Source organism: Chelonia mydas, chromosome 7, assembly GCF_015237465.2.
Source record: "Chelonia mydas isolate rCheMyd1 chromosome 7, rCheMyd1.pri.v2, whole genome shotgun sequence".
Taxonomy (NCBI): Eukaryota; Metazoa; Chordata; order Testudines; family Cheloniidae; genus Chelonia; species Chelonia mydas.
The window spans coordinates 30,581,105-30,600,179 of record NC_057853.1 but is presented as its reverse complement, the minus strand read 5'-3'; the positions used below and the strand labels follow the sequence as shown (position 1 = coordinate 30,600,179).

The 19,075-nt window shown below is 48.9% G+C and overlaps 1 protein-coding gene and 1 pseudogene across 6 annotated transcripts in view; one reads left to right on the top strand and one right to left on the bottom strand.

Moving 5' to 3' along the window:
• The window catches only part of NAA40 (N-alpha-acetyltransferase 40, NatD catalytic subunit), a 29,696-nt gene extending 22,495 nt beyond the window's left edge, over nt 1–7,201 (top strand). For 5 of the 6 annotated variants that reach the window (XM_007070321.4, XM_043551064.1, XM_027832506.3 and 2 more), the window contains one exon: nt 1,081–7,201. In XM_007070321.4, the coding sequence (XP_007070383.1) occupies nt 1,081–1,222 (142 nt within the window). In that variant the 3' untranslated portion in view covers nt 1,223–7,201. The remainder of the gene's footprint in view (nt 1–1,080) is intronic. The other variant, XR_006292163.1, reaches the window with a different exon arrangement.
• Nucleotides 7,202–10,122: 2,921 nt separating this feature from the next.
• On the bottom strand, nt 10,123–18,944 carry LOC102933373 (annotated as a pseudogene).
• Nucleotides 18,945–19,075: the final 131 nt, after the last annotated feature.

The window sequence follows — 19,075 nt, the reverse complement described above, 5'->3', positions numbered from 1 at the left end:
ACTAACTGTCTAGCGCATTTCATCCACAAAGCTCATACTTAATCATCACTACACTACCTCTGTTTTACAGATGCACAGAGAGGGAAAGTGACTTGAGAACAGAACCCATCTCTTCCCACCCCCGGTCATGTGCCCTGTCCGTTGGACCATGCTATCTAAAACTATATTGTCTTTAGAGTGGTTCTGGGGCCTCATAGCTAATTCTTGCCTAGAGCAAAAAGTAAGGGGGGAAGAAGCACATTTACCAACTGAAATGGGAAGTACCCACACTCAAACACACCTCTTTGGGTGATGTGTTTATCACTTCAGATTTAACAACAATGCTTTCCGATTCTCTATCAGCTTTCATTCCCAATATGTGTGCCATGCTGGGGGACAAGGAAGGGATTTGGATAATGCGGAGGTTCATATAAGAAAGCACAGACCCCTGGCCAGGACTGTGAGGACGAGCCTCCAGCCAGGGGGAGGCCACCCTGCTGCTGAATGGCTCCTGTGGCAGCACAGGGAGCCCTCTGCAGCCCCGTTGTCACTAGAGTGATTGAGAAGGGCTGTGACAGCAGAGCTGCAGGGGGCTTCCTGCACTGCCACAAGGCCGGTGACACATGATCTCTGCAAGGAGCCCTGTGCAGCTCTGCTGTCAGGACTGTGAGGAGGAGGAGCTCCCAGCTGTGTGGGAGGCTATCCTGCTGCTGAATGGCTCCTGCCTCTTGATTATCTAAACTTCGAATTATTCAAATAAAATCTGTGTTCCCATGGTATTCGGATAATTGGGAGTAGACTGTACCAGGGGATTGTGTATGCAGAACCTCACCTTTACAACCCATCAAAATACAGGATTAGGGAGAAATCTGTTACTCTGATTCCTTTTTGTAAATTGAGGCTAACGCAGAGAACAGTACAATGGGAGAACTGTCTAGGGGTGTGGATAACCCAACCTGGGCACCATTGGCAGGGGTCAGGGCAAGATCCCTAAGGCTAAGTGAAGGTGACTAGTATTAAGCAGTCTCTAACATGATGAGTTTCCTAAGTTTGTAGGCACCAGGAAGTAGCTTCTCTCTCTATTGTTTTGTACCTCTGCAGATTTGAAATTGATGACACCTCTCCCAGTATGTCTGGCTGCTGCGGGGATGACTGCTCCTATGAGATCCTCAGCCGAAGAACTAAATTTGGTGAGAGCCAGCACTCTCACTCGGGCAGCCACTGCGGAGGCTGCTGCCACTGAATCTGAACCGCCTCTTTGTGTAGTCCTCGCAAATGCACCCCTTCATCTTCCTTCCCTGCCATCCCCATCCTCATATACTCCTTAAGATAGGTCACCGCCTGCCTCTTAAGTCAAGAGACTTAGACCACGTTCTGGAGTGCGTATGAAATTGCTCTCCTCTGTGCAGGAGGCACTAGAAGTCAAAGTCCTGTCCAGCGCTTGGACCTAGTGCTCTGACCTCAAACAGGAAGCTCCAAAGGTGTGAGTCTGAGGACACTAAGTGAAAGCAACTTAAAAGCATAGGTTAAGGAAGCGGCGATAGCACAGGGCATGCAGTGAGGACAGTGAGCCAGTAGCCTCTCTCTCACTTGACACCCCTCCCACTGACCTGCGTGATGTAAGAGGTTTGGAGCAAGAGCGATGACACAGCTTTATTACCCACACCTTACTCCCTGCCTACACCATCTAGGGATTAGCATTGTTCTTTCCCACAGTGCTCTGTGGAGCTTTAGAACCAGTTACAATGCAAATACGAGATTCTGAGCCAAATAACACAGGCACATCTTAGAACCTTTGAGAATTTCTTTATGCTTCACCCAGCCCTCATGGGTCCCAAGTTCAAGGTTCCATGTATCACCTGTAACACCTTTATGGTGATGGCTTCTGCAGAGGAAATGCAGAAGGCCATGCTCAAGTTTTGATGGGCAATTTCCAGCTCTTCCTGGCTTTAAAATGTAAATTACAACCTGTAACTTTTGGAATCTTAAAGCTGGATGAAAAAAACATCCCCAACAATTTTGTGAGCAAAACTTTCACTTTTTTTGCTAGGGCAAGGAGAGGCTATTTAGTGTTTTTGCTTCCATGCAGTTGGTACCAAGTACTAAAAAGAAATAGAAGTGGATTGTAAGATCAGCGCATTGGGAACATTTCTGGCTCAGCTGAAATGCATGTGGCCTGGCAGCTACATGTGGCAGTCAGGGACTGAGTGCAGAAGTGCAATGGTTCTCAGTCTGAAGTTGGCATGCCACAGCCCTGTTGCTGTCTTGTGTTCTAGCTAGAGTGTGCTTACCACTGAAGCAGAGCAGACCTGGGAGCTCTATAAGGCTGAGGGAGCTAGCAACTGTAATGGGCTTACTTGATTGTATTGACTGTGTGTGATCAATAATAGTCAGATCTCATGTGATGGCTCTAATCTCTCTGCAGTGGCTGCCCTACACTTGACTGTAAGAGCATGGGACTAAACTGAGAGCTTCCGTATTCTACTGCAGACATTCAGCTCAAGTCATTTCCCCTCTCCGTGCTTTAGTTTCCCCATATGTAACACCGGGATTCTACTGACCCAGCTAATGTCTGTAAACACTTTGAGATCCTTGGGTGGCAGGCGCTAGGGAAGCACAAAGTCTTTCTGGTTGAGTATAGTTCATGGAGGGGAGAGGGGCAGACACCACACCAGTGCTGGCTGGAACAAGTCACATAGCTTAGTGCTCTGCTGGAAACATGTTGAGAACCAGGTTAGGATCTATAATGTAGGGCTAGCCATGGTCTGTTAGCCTCATGAAAGAGGGAGGTTGTAGAAAGCAGCCAGCGGTAGGAACATTCTGGATCTTGCGATTATTTTTTTTAAGGCCTCTCTGTAACTTTTTCTTCTAAAGGATAGGAAACTGTCATGGAGTCTGTGACTCCTTTTTATCCTTAAGCTGCTCACAGAAGTCCCCCCACCCCATGGGGTGGACAGTCCTTCATCTCCCATACCCCCAGAACAGGCCAGTGACTCATTGCTTGAGTTCCAGCCTCTATTTTTACCAAATCCAAACTGTCAGTAGGAACAGTGACAAGTTCCTCATTGCAGTAGATGCCTTTTGTCCTTCCTCAGAGCATGGCATTCCATCCTGAGCCAGGGAGCAAGAGGGCATGCTCCCCCTTTCGCCTCAGTGAGGTGTGTTGGCATCCAAGCCCTCTCTGGGGATCCTGGTGGGGCCTAACTGGAGTCAATGGGACTCTTTAAATCTCCTTTGTCTCAGAGCAGCTGTTGTGGTAAGGACCTCTGTCTCCATCTTTATCAGGTGCCCCTGTTGTGGGTGGAACCTTTATCTGCATTTCACCTACGGGGGGGTTCAGACCTATACCTGTTCCAACCTCTGCCTGGGGAGGTAGGACCTCTGTCTGTGTCATACCAGGTGTTGCACCTATGGGGGAGTAATGACCTCTACCTGCATTGCACATGCTGGGTATGGGGGTAGGACATCAATCTATCTTGCACTAAGTGTTGCACCTGCTAGGGGGTAGGACCTCTATCCATGTTGCACCATGCACACCCAGTTGCAGAGACCTTCCACAGCTAGATCTGATGCATTCGTTGTTAAGTGTTGCCATTCTTTATGCCCATCCCCTCTCCCAGTTGGTCCAGTATGGGCTCCTCTGTTTCTGCTCTCTGCAGGATGGAGCTTCCCCTTCATCTGTCCTTTTAGACTCCATTATTCCCAGCCTCTCATGCCCTGTGGCAGCCCCAGCACTTCGCTGCCAGCCCAGGGTCTGGATGCAGAAGTGCTTTGTTGTACCTGCCATAGAGAGACACAATCTGAACTCTGCTGCAATTTAGCCTCTTTCTGAGGTGGGAGAGGTCCCTGTTGGAGTTGTGAAATGCGTCTAGTTGAGCTAACTACTTTCTAGCTCTGAGAACCACTGGTAACTGGGCTTGCTGCGTGGAAACGTAATATGGGCTTGATTTTTCAGGGAGTCAGACACCCCATTTGGAATGGGAATTGGACCCATAATTCTGAAAGACACCTGTGAAATCCCAGCCATAGCTCTTCTACAAAGGCATGTTGTTTAGGGACAGGGAATAACCTGTTTGTTTTTACAGGGATGGCTTTTTACTTGAGATATGCTTCTCTCCTCCTAACCATTTGCCTCCTTCCACCCCTGCCAACTTGCACTTTGAGAGAAAGATGCTTTAAACTTTGGCCCACACAACCCTGCAATTTTGGGTCTTTGAGGACAAAGATGCTCATTTTTAAGGGAGATTGGGACAGCAATGGGATAAATCATGCTGCTGTTTTGCTACTGATATTCACTCTTCAGATTTGCTGGGCATGGAGGCCAGGATTTTTCAAGGGACTGGTGATTTTGGCTGCATCCATATTTATATTCCTAACTTGACATCTTAAAAGAGGCCTGGTTTTCAGAAGGCACTGATGTCTCTGAGGCATCTCAAGGTGGGTAGAACCAAAAATAAACTAGTCACTGTACAAAATGTTATCGACCAGTGCATGCTTTCCTCCCTTAGCTGTGGTGAAGGACTAGCCGAAAAGGGGCTAGCTGCTGACCTGCAGAGAAGATTCCTACAACTGCATGGAGAATTCAGGGTTTAAAGCTGAACTCTTAACACCTTTCAAACACAAATGCAGAGCCGTTAACCTACAGGCTGCAATGTAGGGGATCCACAATGACTTGCAACTTCCCACCCATTCATGAGGGATTTTTGGGACTTCTCTTCCGGGTCAGCAATTTCCAGTGTCATTTGCTGGCATTGCTTAGTATGCACTGGGTCATTAAACTGATGAGAGATGCTTTCTTAATGGCCATTATGTCTCCTGCTTCGCTCAAGGTCAGAGGCATGTGGCCCTGCACTCAGCCTAAGCAGCACTATCATTTTGGATTGGATCATCTGCCTTGACCAGTTCAGTCTGGCTAATGCTTATGGCTGTAGTGCCTAATGTTGCCTCAACCTCCAAGAGTGTTCCCCTCTTGTGTCTGATTTCTCCTGGCGTGTGGACACATGACAGATGGTGCTGCATCTCCTCTCCTTTATACATGAAAGCCCCAGGCCCCTACTGCTGCTGCCGCCTCCTCCAGCTCTGTATAGCAGGGATGGGCTCACATCCTCTTCTAAGTAGCCAGCTGTGATTGCGGCTCCTTTTGCCACCCCCTGCTTAAATGCTACCCCTCTGCTCTGTGTTTCTGAGGGCTGAGGCAGGGCTGCTTGCAACCAGGGAGCATCTGTTCCTGCATCAAAATCATCATGATCCCTTAAATGAGGAGGACCCTAAAAACAGCAAGTCAGCTTTTGTTTGTGCTCCACTCCCACTCACTGTCTATTCGCCAGGCAGGCTAAACTCCCAGCCAGGATGGCATTCCCCTTTAGCCAGGTGAGAATCCCTTCCTCTTCTTTCTAACAGGTTGCATCAGCAGTCAACGTTAGCCCTCTTCCTCCCACCCTTCAGCATAGCCTTGGCACCACATGTGCAATGAGCAGAGGATTACTTTGGCACCGGTTGTAGCTACACAGCAGGCTGCATTTGCATGGCACATGGATGTGGAGCATCTAGTACTATTCCCCTCTGTTATGTCTGAGAAAACAACAGTAATTCACCAATTTCCCAAAATGACTATCTCCCTGCTCGGTTTATTAGCTAAGTCCTAGGGTGGTTTTAACCCCATGGCGCCCAGTATTTGTCTTTCAGTGACACACGCATCATTCTGCTGACATTGGGTTGCTTTAATTAGTATCAAAGAACACGGAAGCATTTTGAGGGAGTCAAACTGCATTAAATTTAAGGGAAATTTAAGCAGGTCAGGTTTAAGACCTGACAACTCTTGGCCTGTAGTTTTGGCATCTGTGTCCCAACCAGATTTGTTTTGAGAAATCTAGCACTGTGTAGACTGGATGCTTGACCCTCTAAACACCCCGTTTTGACTCCTTAGCTCTGTGGGCTGTGTCTGATAGCCACATACCAAGTTTGGGGGAAAGCAGCATGTTTATAGTGGGTGGTTGTGTTGTTTAATTTCCCCCTTTCTCCACATATGAAATCCTTCTTCAGTCTATCCCTGTGATCCCCAGGTAGTGGCTTTTCCTCCTCAGACTGGATTCTGAAACTTACCTCTCCATCTCACTAACCCAACTCAGACAAAGCACTTGTTTAAACAGGGACTGAAGCCAACAGGTCTGAACCCCTGCTTCACACTAAGCATGTGCTCAGGTGCTTTGCCAGATAGGGAAGCTTTGCTGAATCTGGGTAGCTCTCTGCCAGACAGTGAATTCCAACCAGTACAAAGATTCTGTTGTGTTTTTTTTAATGACTCCCTTGCCATTTTTTCCCCTGGACTTGGTCTCCTTTTATGTCAGTCAGCCCAATAACTGCTCTGTGGCATGTGTGATAGTGGGTGAATTTTATAGCTAGCTGCAGTTAGGTCTGCTTAAAAAACTAAAATAGTAATTTCTCCTCTGGGCACTCTCCTTGCTTTCCTCGCTGTCTTCTGCCTATCGTAAATGGAGTCACTGGTTAGATCCCAAAGCAGATTGGTGTATGTGACTGTACTTTGTCCATCTCTTTACCAGCTCATTCTTTTCATTGTGAACATACAGACAGATCTTCTTGGAAGGGGTGGAAGGTTCTAAAACAAACCCAGGGGTTTTTTTGTTTGTTTTTTTTAAAGGAATATTCCTCCCTCATCCCCTTTTTACATTAAGGACTCTCTCTTACCCCCTCTTTTCCTCCCCTCCCCCAGGTTATTCTAACTGTGGCTAAACAAAAAGGGCTCCTCAGAAAATTCCTCTCTCTCTTCTCCTCTTTAATGAATATATTCTTTGACTTAGCAAGTTGATCTATACTTTTGTTTGTCTTCTTGGTACCTTTTGAGGTAGGATATCCTCCCCTAATAAATGCCAAGTCTAGTTTGACAGACATAGCTGACCTGTTTGTACTGTATCATTTTTACTGAGGTCGGGGCATGTTACGTTTTTTTCCTAAGCCTTGTCTCTCTTTTGTCACTTTTTAAGTTGATCATGTGTTGGGACTTCTGCGTGCGTGTGCATGTGTAAGGTCATTTTATTTGGTTTTTTCCCCTTTCCGTTTCTAAAGGAAAATTTAAAATAAAACCTCACTTCTGATGTTGTTGGTTTTTTTAACTAGTAACTATTCTCACTGGAATCAAAGGGAAAAAGCTAATCTTTTTGCATTGGTTTTATTTGTATGTTACAAATAAAAACAGTTTGTTCAATGTCTGGTGTTTTTTCTGCAGCAGGGACGAGGCAGCAAAGCATGTAGCAGTAGAGAGTTAAGATTTGAATCCCGAGTGGATTGGGGGAAGGAAGGTGGGTGGGAGTCAGGACTCTCTGTTGCTGTACCTGTCTCTGGGAGAGGAGTGGGGTCTAGTGTGTTAGAACAGGGCCCCTGGGAATCAGCTCTCTTGTGTTCCATCACCACCTTTAGGAGATGGTGTGGTTTTGAATAGTTAAATGTGGTGGACAGGATGTGCTTTCTGTTCCCCTCTGTGAGAGAAGAATGGGGTCTAGTGGTTAAAGCAGATGCATGGGGGTCAGGACACCTGGGTTCTGTTCCTTGCTGTGGGTGGGGAATGGGGTATAGTGGTTGGAGCAAAGTGAGGCTGGGAGCCAGGACTCCTGGATTCTGTTCTACCACATTTTTACTAAGTGACGTCAGCCCAAATCACATAATATTTTTTCTTCAGAGGGACACACACTGAGTTTTTAATTTCAGAGTAGTTTCAGGTTTCATTTCATATTTTCCTAAAACAGCTTTTTGTTTTCCTCCCCAGTCTGTGTGTGAAAGACCAGCCACAAAAAGATGAAACTGACTGATTATACTGTGGCACCGAGTGAAACGGACTGGACAGAAAGTGGTGTAGGATGCACAAAGTATATCGAAAGGAGACTCTTACCCCTTTGCTTAGTGGAGTCTGAGGAGGGTGGTGGGAATTAGTATTTGACCAAAGTAGTTGTAGACTGGAGGGACTTTTTAAAAGCTGTTTGCCTACCTTTACAAAGGCAATTTTTACCTTTGTCTCAGCTATGTTGAAGCTAAAATTGCCTCTTTGCAATTACAGGTAGAAAGATTAGTAAATCATCTAGATTTTTTTGGTAAGGCCAGAAGAGCCCATTAGATCATCTAGTCTGAGCTCCTGTATAGTGCAGGCAACAGAATTTCACCCAGTTACCCCTGTAATAAGCCTAATAACTCACCTATGGTTAAAGCCTGTTTTCCAGCAAAGCATCCAGTCTTGATCTGAAGATGGCAAGAGAAGAAGAATCCACCACTTCCCTTGGGAGTTTGTTCCAATGGTTAATCACCTTCATTGTTAAAGGGGCACCTTCTAATTATGGGTACACTTACCAGTACTCTTTGCAGGCATTTGAGGTACAGCAGTGGAGTCTTTCCTCTTTCTAGGGGGATGAGGATTAGTTTAATAGAACGTCCCTGCTTTCCCAGGCAGTTGAATGGGAGCTAAATTGCGTGAGTCATAAGCAAAGCTGCTTGTTTGCTGGTTATTATACTTGACACACAAAATAAGTTATTTCCTCTGTTTTATATTTCTCAATTCTTTTAACCCCTTCGTAGACTCGGGGTACAGTCAGGAAATAGATCCCCCGCAACCAATTCATATGTCACATTTGCATTGTTCACCAGTCACTTTGCATGTCATGCACTGTTTTATGTCTGTATAGACACAGAGTAGGCCCTATTGCAGTACAAACAATCTGTGAACAGGTCAGTTCTTTGCCCTGAAGAGTTCACCATTTAAAAAGTCAAAGGGCAGGAGGAGAAACTGAGGTGCAGAGAGGGAAAGGGACATGGCAGGTTTATAGAAAGGAAGCCAGGCATCCTGATTTGCAGTGTTTTGGACAATGCTGCCTCAAAAGGGTTTTCTGTCTTCTAGTAGCCATGCAACCTTGCCTCTAAGGTCGGGTGGGCAAACTACGGCCTGTGGGCCGAATCTGGCCCCTCAGGGCTTTGGATCCAGCCCACAGGATTGCCACCCACAGGCCCCGCGCCGCTGCTGGAAGCGGCTGGTACCAAGTCCCTGCGGCCCCTGGGGGAGGGGCAGAGGGCTCCGCGCACTGCCCTCACCTGTGGATTCCACACCTGAAGCTCCCATTGGCCACGGTTTCCCTTTCCCGGCCAATGGGAGCTTCGGGGGAGGTACCCACAGGCAAGGGCAGCACTCGGAGCCTCTGCCGCCTCCTCCTACAGGGGCTGCAGGGACGTGGTGCTGGCCGCTTCCAGGAGCGGCGCGGGGCCAGGGCAGGCAGGGAGCCTGTGTTAGCGGCGCGGCGCCACTGCCATTCCAGAGCCGCTCCAGGTAAGCGGCGCCATGCCGGAGCCTGCACCCTAAACCCCTCCTGCACCCCGCACCCTAACCCTTTGCCCTGAGCCCCCTGCCACATCCTGCACCCGAACCCCCGGCCCTGATCCCCCTCCTGCACCCAACCCCCTGCCCTGAGCCCCCTGCCACATCCCTCACCCCTCCTGCACCCAACCCCCTGCCCTGAGCTCCTTGCCACACCCCACACCCCTCCTGCACCCCAACCCCCTGCCTTGAGCCCCTTCCCGCACTCCTCCTGCACCCCAACCCCCTGCCCTGAGCCCCCTCCTACGTCCTGCACCCCTCCTGTGCCCCAACCCCTTGCCTTGAGCCCCTTCCTGCACACCACCCCGCACTCTCACACCCCAACCTCCTGTCCCAGCCGTACATTCATGGCCCTGCATGCAATTTCCCCACCCAGATGTGGCCCTCGGGCCAAAAAGTTTGCCCACCCCTGACCTAAGGTAAATCCAGCTGCCGCCTCTGATCTCACAAGGAGCACCGGGAAGGAGGCCTTGCCCAGAATAGAACTGAACTTTGCATCTAGACAGGAGAAAGAATGCAGCCGTGAGCATATGCGATGAGCGGATAGGAAAGTGCCCTTCTATAAACATTTTATGGGGGAAATCTAATGAATAAAAAAAGCTGCATTAAGACAACCAGGAAGGAGACATGGTGGGAGCTGCGGGATGTGGTGCTGATGGAATTGGACCTGCCCCAGGCACAAGTTGCGCTAGGGAAAGTGCGGTGGAAACTTTCAGGTATTTAAGCACTTGTGTGTTGATCTCCACCTGCCCTCTGTGGGAGTGAGAGTTTGTTTAGATTTTGATTTCCTTTGCATGGCAGATGGCTCCAGCTGCACAATGTCATGGAGAGAGCATAGGCCGAGACACCTGAGCACCCAGCAAGGTGAAATTGTTGGCTGTGACAGGAGAATGCAGTTTAGAAGCACTTCCTGTGGATGATGGACGGCCCCGCCTCATCATACTCTTGTTTGCTGATCCACATCTGCTAGAAAGTAGAGAGGGACGCCAGGATGGAGCCACCCATCCAGTCGGCCTATTTACACTGAATGGGGTGGAGACAGGAAGAGTTGTTGTTTGTGGTAACAGCTGGATGGCCCAGCCTTGTTGTGCTAGTTTCTGTGCAAAGGAGATGGCAGCCCTTGGAGAGCTTGCAATTTCTGTATAGATTCATGCACTCTAAGGCCAGAAAGCGCAGCTCTGATCATCTAGTCTGAACTGTACACAGAGGCTGTAGTTTTTTCCCCAGAAGCTAGATTAAAGCATGGCGTTTTTGAAAGAGATGTAATCCCCTTTGAAAGACTCCAGGTGATGGAGTCCACCACCTCCCTGGTGAGCGCTTCCAGTATTTCATCACCTTTATTGCTAGGAAATCATGTCCTATTTCATTGTTAAATTTGTCTAACTTCAACTTCCAGTCACTGGATCTCATGTGTTTATCTGCTAGGCCTGGTCTGTACTACAAAGTGAGGCTGACGTAAGTCACCTTGCGTCAACCTATTTATGCATGAGTCTACACTCAACTTTATTTCCCATCAACGTAAGCACCCCATTGCTGCAACGCGGTAACACGACCTCCCCATAAGGTGTTGAACCATGGTCAATATGCTGTGGTATATACAGTGCGAGTGTAGACACTGCATGGCCTATGTGTGCCCAACAGTGACTGATTTGGTCACAGTTGTGAACTTAACTGTCTAGGGGTCACAGAAACCAGAAGCTCCCCCACCACCACTTTAAAACCTCTGTGTATTTTTGAAATGTCTTTTCCTGTTTGCCCAGTTTGGCAAGCACATCTAGGAGCTCTCCCTGTTGTGTGCAATTACCTGATTGATGGTGCCAGCTACACACTAGAAGTGCTCCTCCCTGGAGTAGACATTGGATCTCCTGGGCCTGTGGGGAGAAGAGGCAGTGTGTAAACAGCTATGGATCAGCCATAGAAACATGGACATCTATGAGAAGATTTCACAGGGGATTCAGGGGAAAGGGTACATAGGGGTCAGCAGCAGTGCTGTGTGAAAGTGAACGACCTGCATCAGTCATACCACGAAGGCCGGGAGGCCAACAGTTGAGCTGGTGCCAAGCCACTGATCTGCTGTTTTTACAAAGAGCTTCATGCCATACTTATCAGAGAACCCCACCAGCACCCCACAGACCACTGTGGATATCTCAGTGGAGCCGGAGACTGAGACCTCTGCTGTGAACATTGAGGAGAAGAGACGTGTGGCGGGTGGGGGTCCAGCTATCCCACAAGCCAGGGCCTTTTCAACACCGCAGTGCAGTCAAGCCAGTCCCACCAGCTGAACACAGATGAGCCTGATCCAAGGGAAGGAAGCTTGGGTAAGTGTGTGCATTAATTCTGCCTTAAAAAGTTTAAATGTGAAGATGGCACCTGGCCCAACCCTAAGATAGCAGGACACAGATATTTGCTTTTCATTATTTTGCTCATACTAGAAGATAGAGTGGTTGTCTGCTTTTCATTCCCCTCTAGGTTTAAGTGGGAGGGAGGGTCATGTGGAGCCATTTGTTTATGTACATAGGGATGTCCTTTGTGTCCTGAGAGATTTCAATGAAACTTTTATAGAGGTACTCTGCAATCCTCTCCTGAGGGTTTCTAGGGTTGGCTGCCATATTTCTTCCTCTGTGGTAGGACACTTTCCCACACAAGTCCACGATGACTTTGGCAGGCACCATTGCAGTCAAGAGGCTAGTGGCATATGGGCTCAGGCAACTTCGGGATGCCAGCAGCAGCTCTGCTTTCTGTGCCTTTGTCAGCCTCAGGAGTCAGATGTCAGCTAAAATCACCACCACAGGTGGAAAACAGTGCCAGTCCACAGTGCCATTGCTCTGTACTCGTACTTGTGGAAATAGAGGCCAAATGGTTTATGCAATCAAACAATTCCCTCCTCTCCCTCACCCCCACCGCCCCCGTGGGCCATACTCACCATAGCTGTAGCTGAGCAGTGCTGTGCAGAGCCACTCCAAAGCTGAATTGTCAGTAAGAGTGTCTGATTTAAAACCTCTATGGGAGTAAGGAAAGGGAGTTCTGAAGCTTTCCATTGTAACTGTAAATCCAATGAAACATCTGTTGTATCTAGAGCTGCTGCTGTTGTGGCTTTGAGGGGTGCCTCCTCCACACCTGTGGAATACCTCACCCTGAGGAGGAGGAGAAGAAAGAAGCAGACTAGGGAGGATATGTTCAGTGAGATCCTGCAATCCAGTGCTACATCGGACAATGAACAGAGGGCCTGGAGGGTGAATATAGCAGATAGCCTGGAGAAGAGTCTAGTGAGTAAATGCCGCCAGGAGTCCAAACAGGAAAAGGAAAGTGAAATGGAGATGCACCAAGATGTAAGGGGGCTTCTAAGGCAGCAAACACAAAGGCTGCAGATTTTAGCTGACCTACAGGACCAACAATCATGGACATGCCATCCTTTGCAGTTCCTGGAGAACTCTCTGCTAACAGCTCCCTATGCCTCCCAACATTCCATGTGGCATCCTGGGCCGTATCCCTACCCTTCCCACGCTGCACTGGGGAACAGTAAGAAGAACTACAGTTTCACATACACTGACCTGTGAGAGCACGGCAGGTGTATATTTGGTAGAGATGGACTGAAATGGATACACACGTTTTCTAGCATTCTAATTGTGACATTCTGTTCTGTTAATTTATTTTATAAGTTTACACTGTATTGGTTTGTAATTGCACATTATCCTTTGCACTGTGTTTGTTACGCAATGCATTTTTAGTTTTTGGAAATAATTTCATCTTTATTTATTTCATAACATATACAGCAGAATGCCTCATGCTCCTCAAAGCACACATTAATTTTAATTGAACAGGACCATAGGTTCAGTGCAAACCACATTGTAAGAATTATAAATGTACAGGAAGCACTGCGTAATTCATAGGTTCTTTAAAAGACAGGGTGATATTTATCATTGTACACCAAGCACAACACAATTCCTCATAACCCCCTAAAACTTCAGGGCCAGGGAGAGCACAGTCCAGCATAGCACATTATTGTGGCAGACCATTAAAGCCCCCTTTCAAAGCCTCCCTCAGCCACATAGCTCCACGCTGAGCTCTTCTAATGGCTCCTATGGCTGGCTGTTCAAAGTCAGCAGATAGACACTCCATCTTTGTCGTCCACTTTGGTGGCAACTTTTCTCCGTTTGCCTCACAGATATTATGCAGGATACACCAGGCAGCTGTAGCCATGGGGATATTTTTCTCACTGAGATCGAGTCTAGTGAGTAAATGCCGCCAGCATCCCTGTAATCTTATGACAGCACATTCAATTGTCATTCTACCCCTGCTGAGCCTGTCCATGAATCTTTCCTTGGAGCTGTCAAGGTGGCCAGTGTTACAGCTTCAAGAGCCAAGGGAGCAAGAGATAGGCTGAGTGGTCCCCCAGAATTACTATTGGTTTTTCAACGGCACCAGTGGTAATCCGCTGGTCAGGAAAGAATGTCCCTGCCTGCAGGTTTCTGTTCAATTCTGTGTTCTTAAAGATGTGAGCAGCATGCACTTTCCCTGGCCAGCCCACGTTGATACCAGTGAAGTGTCCCTGGTGATCCACCAACACTTGCATAGCCATAGAAAAGTAGCCCTTTCTGTTGATATACTCTGTTGAAGGCATGGCTGGATGCCTTCCTGGAAGATGTTTCAGTCAAGCTGAAATTATTAGGCTCAATACAGAGGTAAGAGGGTGAAATTCTCTGGCCTGTGTTATTTAGGGTTGCCAACTTTCTACTTGCACAAAATCAAACACTCTTGTCCTGCCCCTCCTCCGAGACCCTGCCCATGCCCCATCCCTTCTCCAAGGGCCTGCCCCCGCTCACTCCATCCCCCCTCCCTCTGTTGATCGCTCTCCCCACCCTCACTCACTGGCTCATTTTCACTGGGCTGATTCAAGGGGCTAGGCTGCGGGAGCGGGTGAGAGCTCCGGCTGGGGGTGTGGGCTCCAGGGTGGGGCCAGAAATGAGGTGTAATGGGTGTGGGAGGGGGCTCCAGGCTGGGGCAGTGGGTGGGGATGCAAGAGGGGGTGAGGGCTCCAGCTGGGGGTGTGAGTTCTGGTGTGGGACTGGGTGTGAGGGATTTGGGGTGCAGGAGGGGGCTCTGGACTGGGGCTGAGGGGTTTGGAGTGCAGAGGGGGCTCTGGGTGTGAGGGCTGTGGCTGGGGGTGAGGAGTTTGGGGTGTAGGAGGGTGCTCCAGGCTGGGACCGAGGAGTTTGGAGGGCGGGAGGGGGATCAGGGCTGGGGCAGGGGGTTGGGATGTGGGGGGGCAGTGAGGGCTCTGGTTGGGGGGGTGAGCTCTGGGATGGGATAGGGATGAGGGGTTTGGGGTGCAGGAGGGTGCTCTGGGTTGGGATTGAGGGGTTCGGAGGGTGGCAGGGGGATCAGGGCTGGTGCAGGGGATTGGGGCCCAGAAGGGGGTCGGGGTGCAGGCTCCGGGTGGTGCTTACCAAAAGCAGTTCCCGAAAGCAGCGGCATTCCCCACCTCTGGCTCCTATGCAGAGGTGCGGCCAGGCAGCTCTGCGCACCCCCCAAGCCCTGTTCTCAGGTGCTGCCCCCACAGCTCCCATTGGCTGTGGTCCCCAGCCAATGGGAGCCGTGGGGGTAGCGCTTGGGGCAAGGGCAGCGTGCAGAGCCCCCTGGCTGCCCTAACACGTAGGAGCGGGCAGGGGCAGTGTGTGCAGTGCTGCCAACTGGACAGTCAATGGCCCAGTCAGTGGTGCTGACTGGAGCCGCCAGGATCCCTTTTAGACTGGGTGTTCTGGTAAAAAACCAGACACCTGGTAACCCTAGTGTTATGCAGTAGGTCAGATTAGATTATTCCTTTTGATCTTAAGATCTATAAATTTCTGCATAATAATCCTCCAATGTGGGTCTATCTCACCATTAAAGTCCCTGAGTCCTACCACCTCCTTTACCTTGATCTTCATGGTGCTAGGCACTAGGGCCATGATTTCTTTCTGCATGTACTTGATAATGCCTGAGTACATAGTGGTGCCCTTGGGCAAGATGATGTTGGCATTCAGGTCCTCATGGATGTAAGTGTCGCATTTCATGATGGAGTTGTAGGTGGTTTCATGGATGCCAGCTGACTCCATGCCTGAGAGGAAAGGGGGATAAAGCACTGTGGGGCAATCTTTAGGAAGCACATGTTTGTATAGTGTCTAACCCAGTGGTCATGATTGATGGGTGAGGACCCTAAACCCTACCTAGAGCAGGTCAAAAAAGTTTGATAGAACAGTTTCCTGTTAAAAGAAAAGAAAAGAAACAACCACACAGGTTTCTCAAAATCTAAACATATCTATTTCAAACAGAATTTTTTAATAGAAAAAGTTGAAGAGTTTCATTATGACAGTGTTGTTTGGGTTCATTTAGTTTTTACTTTGATATTATATTATTAATTTTAATATATAGTATATAATACATTTCAATGAATATCAAAATCAAATTTGAAACTAAATGACATTGTTGCAAGGAAATGGTTTGTACATTTCATGTTGACTTAAGATTCATAGATGTTTAAGGCCAGAAGGGACCACTGTGATTATCTGGTCTAATCTCCTGTCTAACCCAGGCCAGAAGATGGCCCTGAAATAATTCCTGGTGGAACTAGAGCAGTTCTTTTAGAAAAACATTCCATCTTGATGTAAAAATTGCCAGTGATGGAGAATCCACCCTGATCCTTGGTAAGCTGTTCCAGTGGTTAATTACACTCACTGTCAAAAATATACAACTTATTTCCTGTGAATTTGTCTAGTCTCAACTTCTAGACATTGGATACTGACAGACTGTTGTCAGGTAAACTGAAGAGCCCTCTGTTATCAAATTTCTCTTACCCATGAAGGTACTTCAGACTGGGATCAAGTCACCCGTCAACCATCTCTTTAAACTGAACAGACTGAGCTCCTGAAGTCTCCACTCCATATCTTAATGCTTTGTAGTGATAATATATTATAGTTATATATGTATTATTATAAAATATATATTAAAAGTAATATTTAACATTTTAATATAATATCAATGTTATTTCACAGGAAATTTCAAAATTTCAGCTTTTCAGTCCAATTTGGAATTACATTTTTTCCAAGATGTCTGAATTTCCCGTGGGCTGAAAATGCCAGTTCCCAGCCAGCGCTAGCATTGCCACAATACTTTATTTTTATTATGTGGATGGTGGTAGCACCTAGGAGCCCCAGCCACGGCCCAGGACCCTGTTGTGCTAGCTGCTGTGCAGACAGATTAAATTACAAATAAATAATGGGCCGTGGCCTGAAGGCAGGAATCACTGCATTAGGATCTCTGCTCTGTGTCATGCAGGAGATCAGACTAGATGCTCAGAATGGTTCCTTCTGAAAATCAATGGATCTGTGCACCAGTGGGGCAATATTTGGGCATGGAGCCTTTCCAAGCCAGCCCAGCTAGTTGCCCCAAGGCCCTGCATATGATACAATAGGTGCCTGGAAGCCAAGGACTGAATAGGGTGACTCCATTCCTATCTCACCCCTTAGATATTGTCTCTGCAAGGTAGGGGTCATAGATGTTCATGGCCAGAAGTAACCATGGTGATCATGTAATCTGACCTGCAGCACACAGGTTGGAGAACTTCACCCAGTCACTCCTCCACTGAGCCCATAACTCCTACTTGGAATAGATTGTGTCTGGGGATCCCACACAGAGCCAGGGCTAGAACCCAGGGAGTCCTACCTTCTAGACACAATCTGGAGATAAAATCTCCAGGTGATGGACAGTCCATTGGAACATGTTTATAGAAGGACTGAGAGATTGCACCTGTTCTGCCTCCAGGGCTCACAACCCCATGCCTCTCCACTTGGAGAAGACATAGCACCCTTAGCTGAAATCCATTCTGCTTCCTGGTATTTACAGCGCTCAAGGAGCAGCACCTCCTTGGCCATAGAAGATCACAGGTACCTTCTGCCCCATTTAAGCTCCTTAAGGATGAGATCCTGGCTCTCCATAGTGTATGAAAGGGGTCACTTAGTCTTGTTTCCTTACCAAGAGGTCTTTACTGGCTGCATCTGAGAAGGCTTTGACCCTTCCACTGCTGAGGAAAAGCCATCCCACTCATAGATACTGAATTTTCTGCACCAGGGAGCAGGCAGGGACAGGTGTGAGAGCAGAAAAGGGGACAGTGTATGGCGTCGGTCAGACTCCTGGCTAGAAAATGCCCTTCAATGTAGTGCCTCTTTACCTGACCCCTCAGGACTCCTGGGTTCTATCCTAGCTCTGGGAGGGGAGTGCAGTCTAGTGGGTTAGAGCAGGAGAGGCTGGGAGCTAAATCTCCTGGGTTTTATCCCAAGGTCTGGAGGGCAGCAAGGTCTAGTGGTTAGAGCAGGGAATTGGGAGCCAGGACTCCTTCATGAACTGGTTAAAACACTCTGAGATCCACAGAGGAAGGTTGCTCTGTGCAGCACCAGCCTGGCAACTGGGAGCAGAGAAGCTAGTTCCCCAGGAGGGATGGCCCAACTCAGAAGACTTGGTCAATTTATGATAGGTCTACGTGGCTTTGCATTGCACAATGCTCACCCCTGCCAATGGCTATATCTCCAGCCACCGTTTGCACCCAGCTGCAGCCCAGCCCAGCCCACTGACTAGTGAAAGAGGGCTGGAAGACGTAGCAGAAGCACTCATTCCCAGTGATGCTGACTTGATCATCAGGCAGCTTGTAGCTCTTCAGAGAGGAGGAGGAGGAGGAGGCCAGGTCCATTTAATTCTCAAAGTCCAAAGGCATGTAATCCAAGTTCTCCTTGGTGTCCCACGCAATCTCCCACTTGGCTGCAGAGCCAGAGCCAGGGCCGGGGTGTGGTCAGGCAGGGAGCAGGGTGAAGGATGCAGCAGGGAGCCTGGACACTTAACAATGGTGCAATCAGAGCTGACAGAGGCTGGCCAACCACCTGCCCATGGGCTCCCACCTCAGCTTGGGAGGAAGGTGAGGACTCAGCAGAGTGGCAGGAAGATGGGATGTGGATGGGAGTGTGCCCTGAGAAGTGCTAGGAGAGGCCTTGAATTCTGATATTTCCAGGCGCCCATGACCCAGAATCCAACCCTAGGGTCTGCGCTCCTGGCTAGTCTAGAGCATTGGGGGGGGGGGCGTAAACCGTGTGCTGCAGGAAGTATGTGCTGCCTCCACTCCTGCAGTTCTCCCCCTCTTTCCCTGTTCTCCCGCTCTGGGGCTGCCCTATAGCTTTCCTGAAATCTGAACTCTGCTGTGCACCTCCGCTCTCTGCTCACTGCAACACATGTGCTACAAGGACCAGAACCCCCATCCAGTGGCAGTAAGCGGTATTGCACCCTGCCTGCTTGCCGCAGCTCCAATGCCCCCCCCCGCCCCACCTCCCCAGACCCAGAAGGCCGCCCCAGCCCGGTCTCAACTACTGTATGTCTCTCTCGTCCGCCCCGCCGCTCTCATGTCCACCACGAGCCATAGGTGGAGGAGTAGCCCCACAGTCAGGGTCTTCATGAGGTAATGGGGGAGCTGCCTTGTCTGCTGTAACAGCATGACCCTAGCATTGGGCAGTGTGAGGGTGCACTGACCTGACTGCTGTGGGGTCTGAGCCCTGTGCCAACATATAGAGGGCATCATGCCATGTGGGGAACTGCCCCATGCCCCCGGGTATGGTGGAGTATCGGGCACATTTTCAGGAGCACCATGAGAGCAGAGTGTGGGTGTGAGTTTGGAGAGGGGGCGGCCTGCAGAGGAGGAAGCCCCAC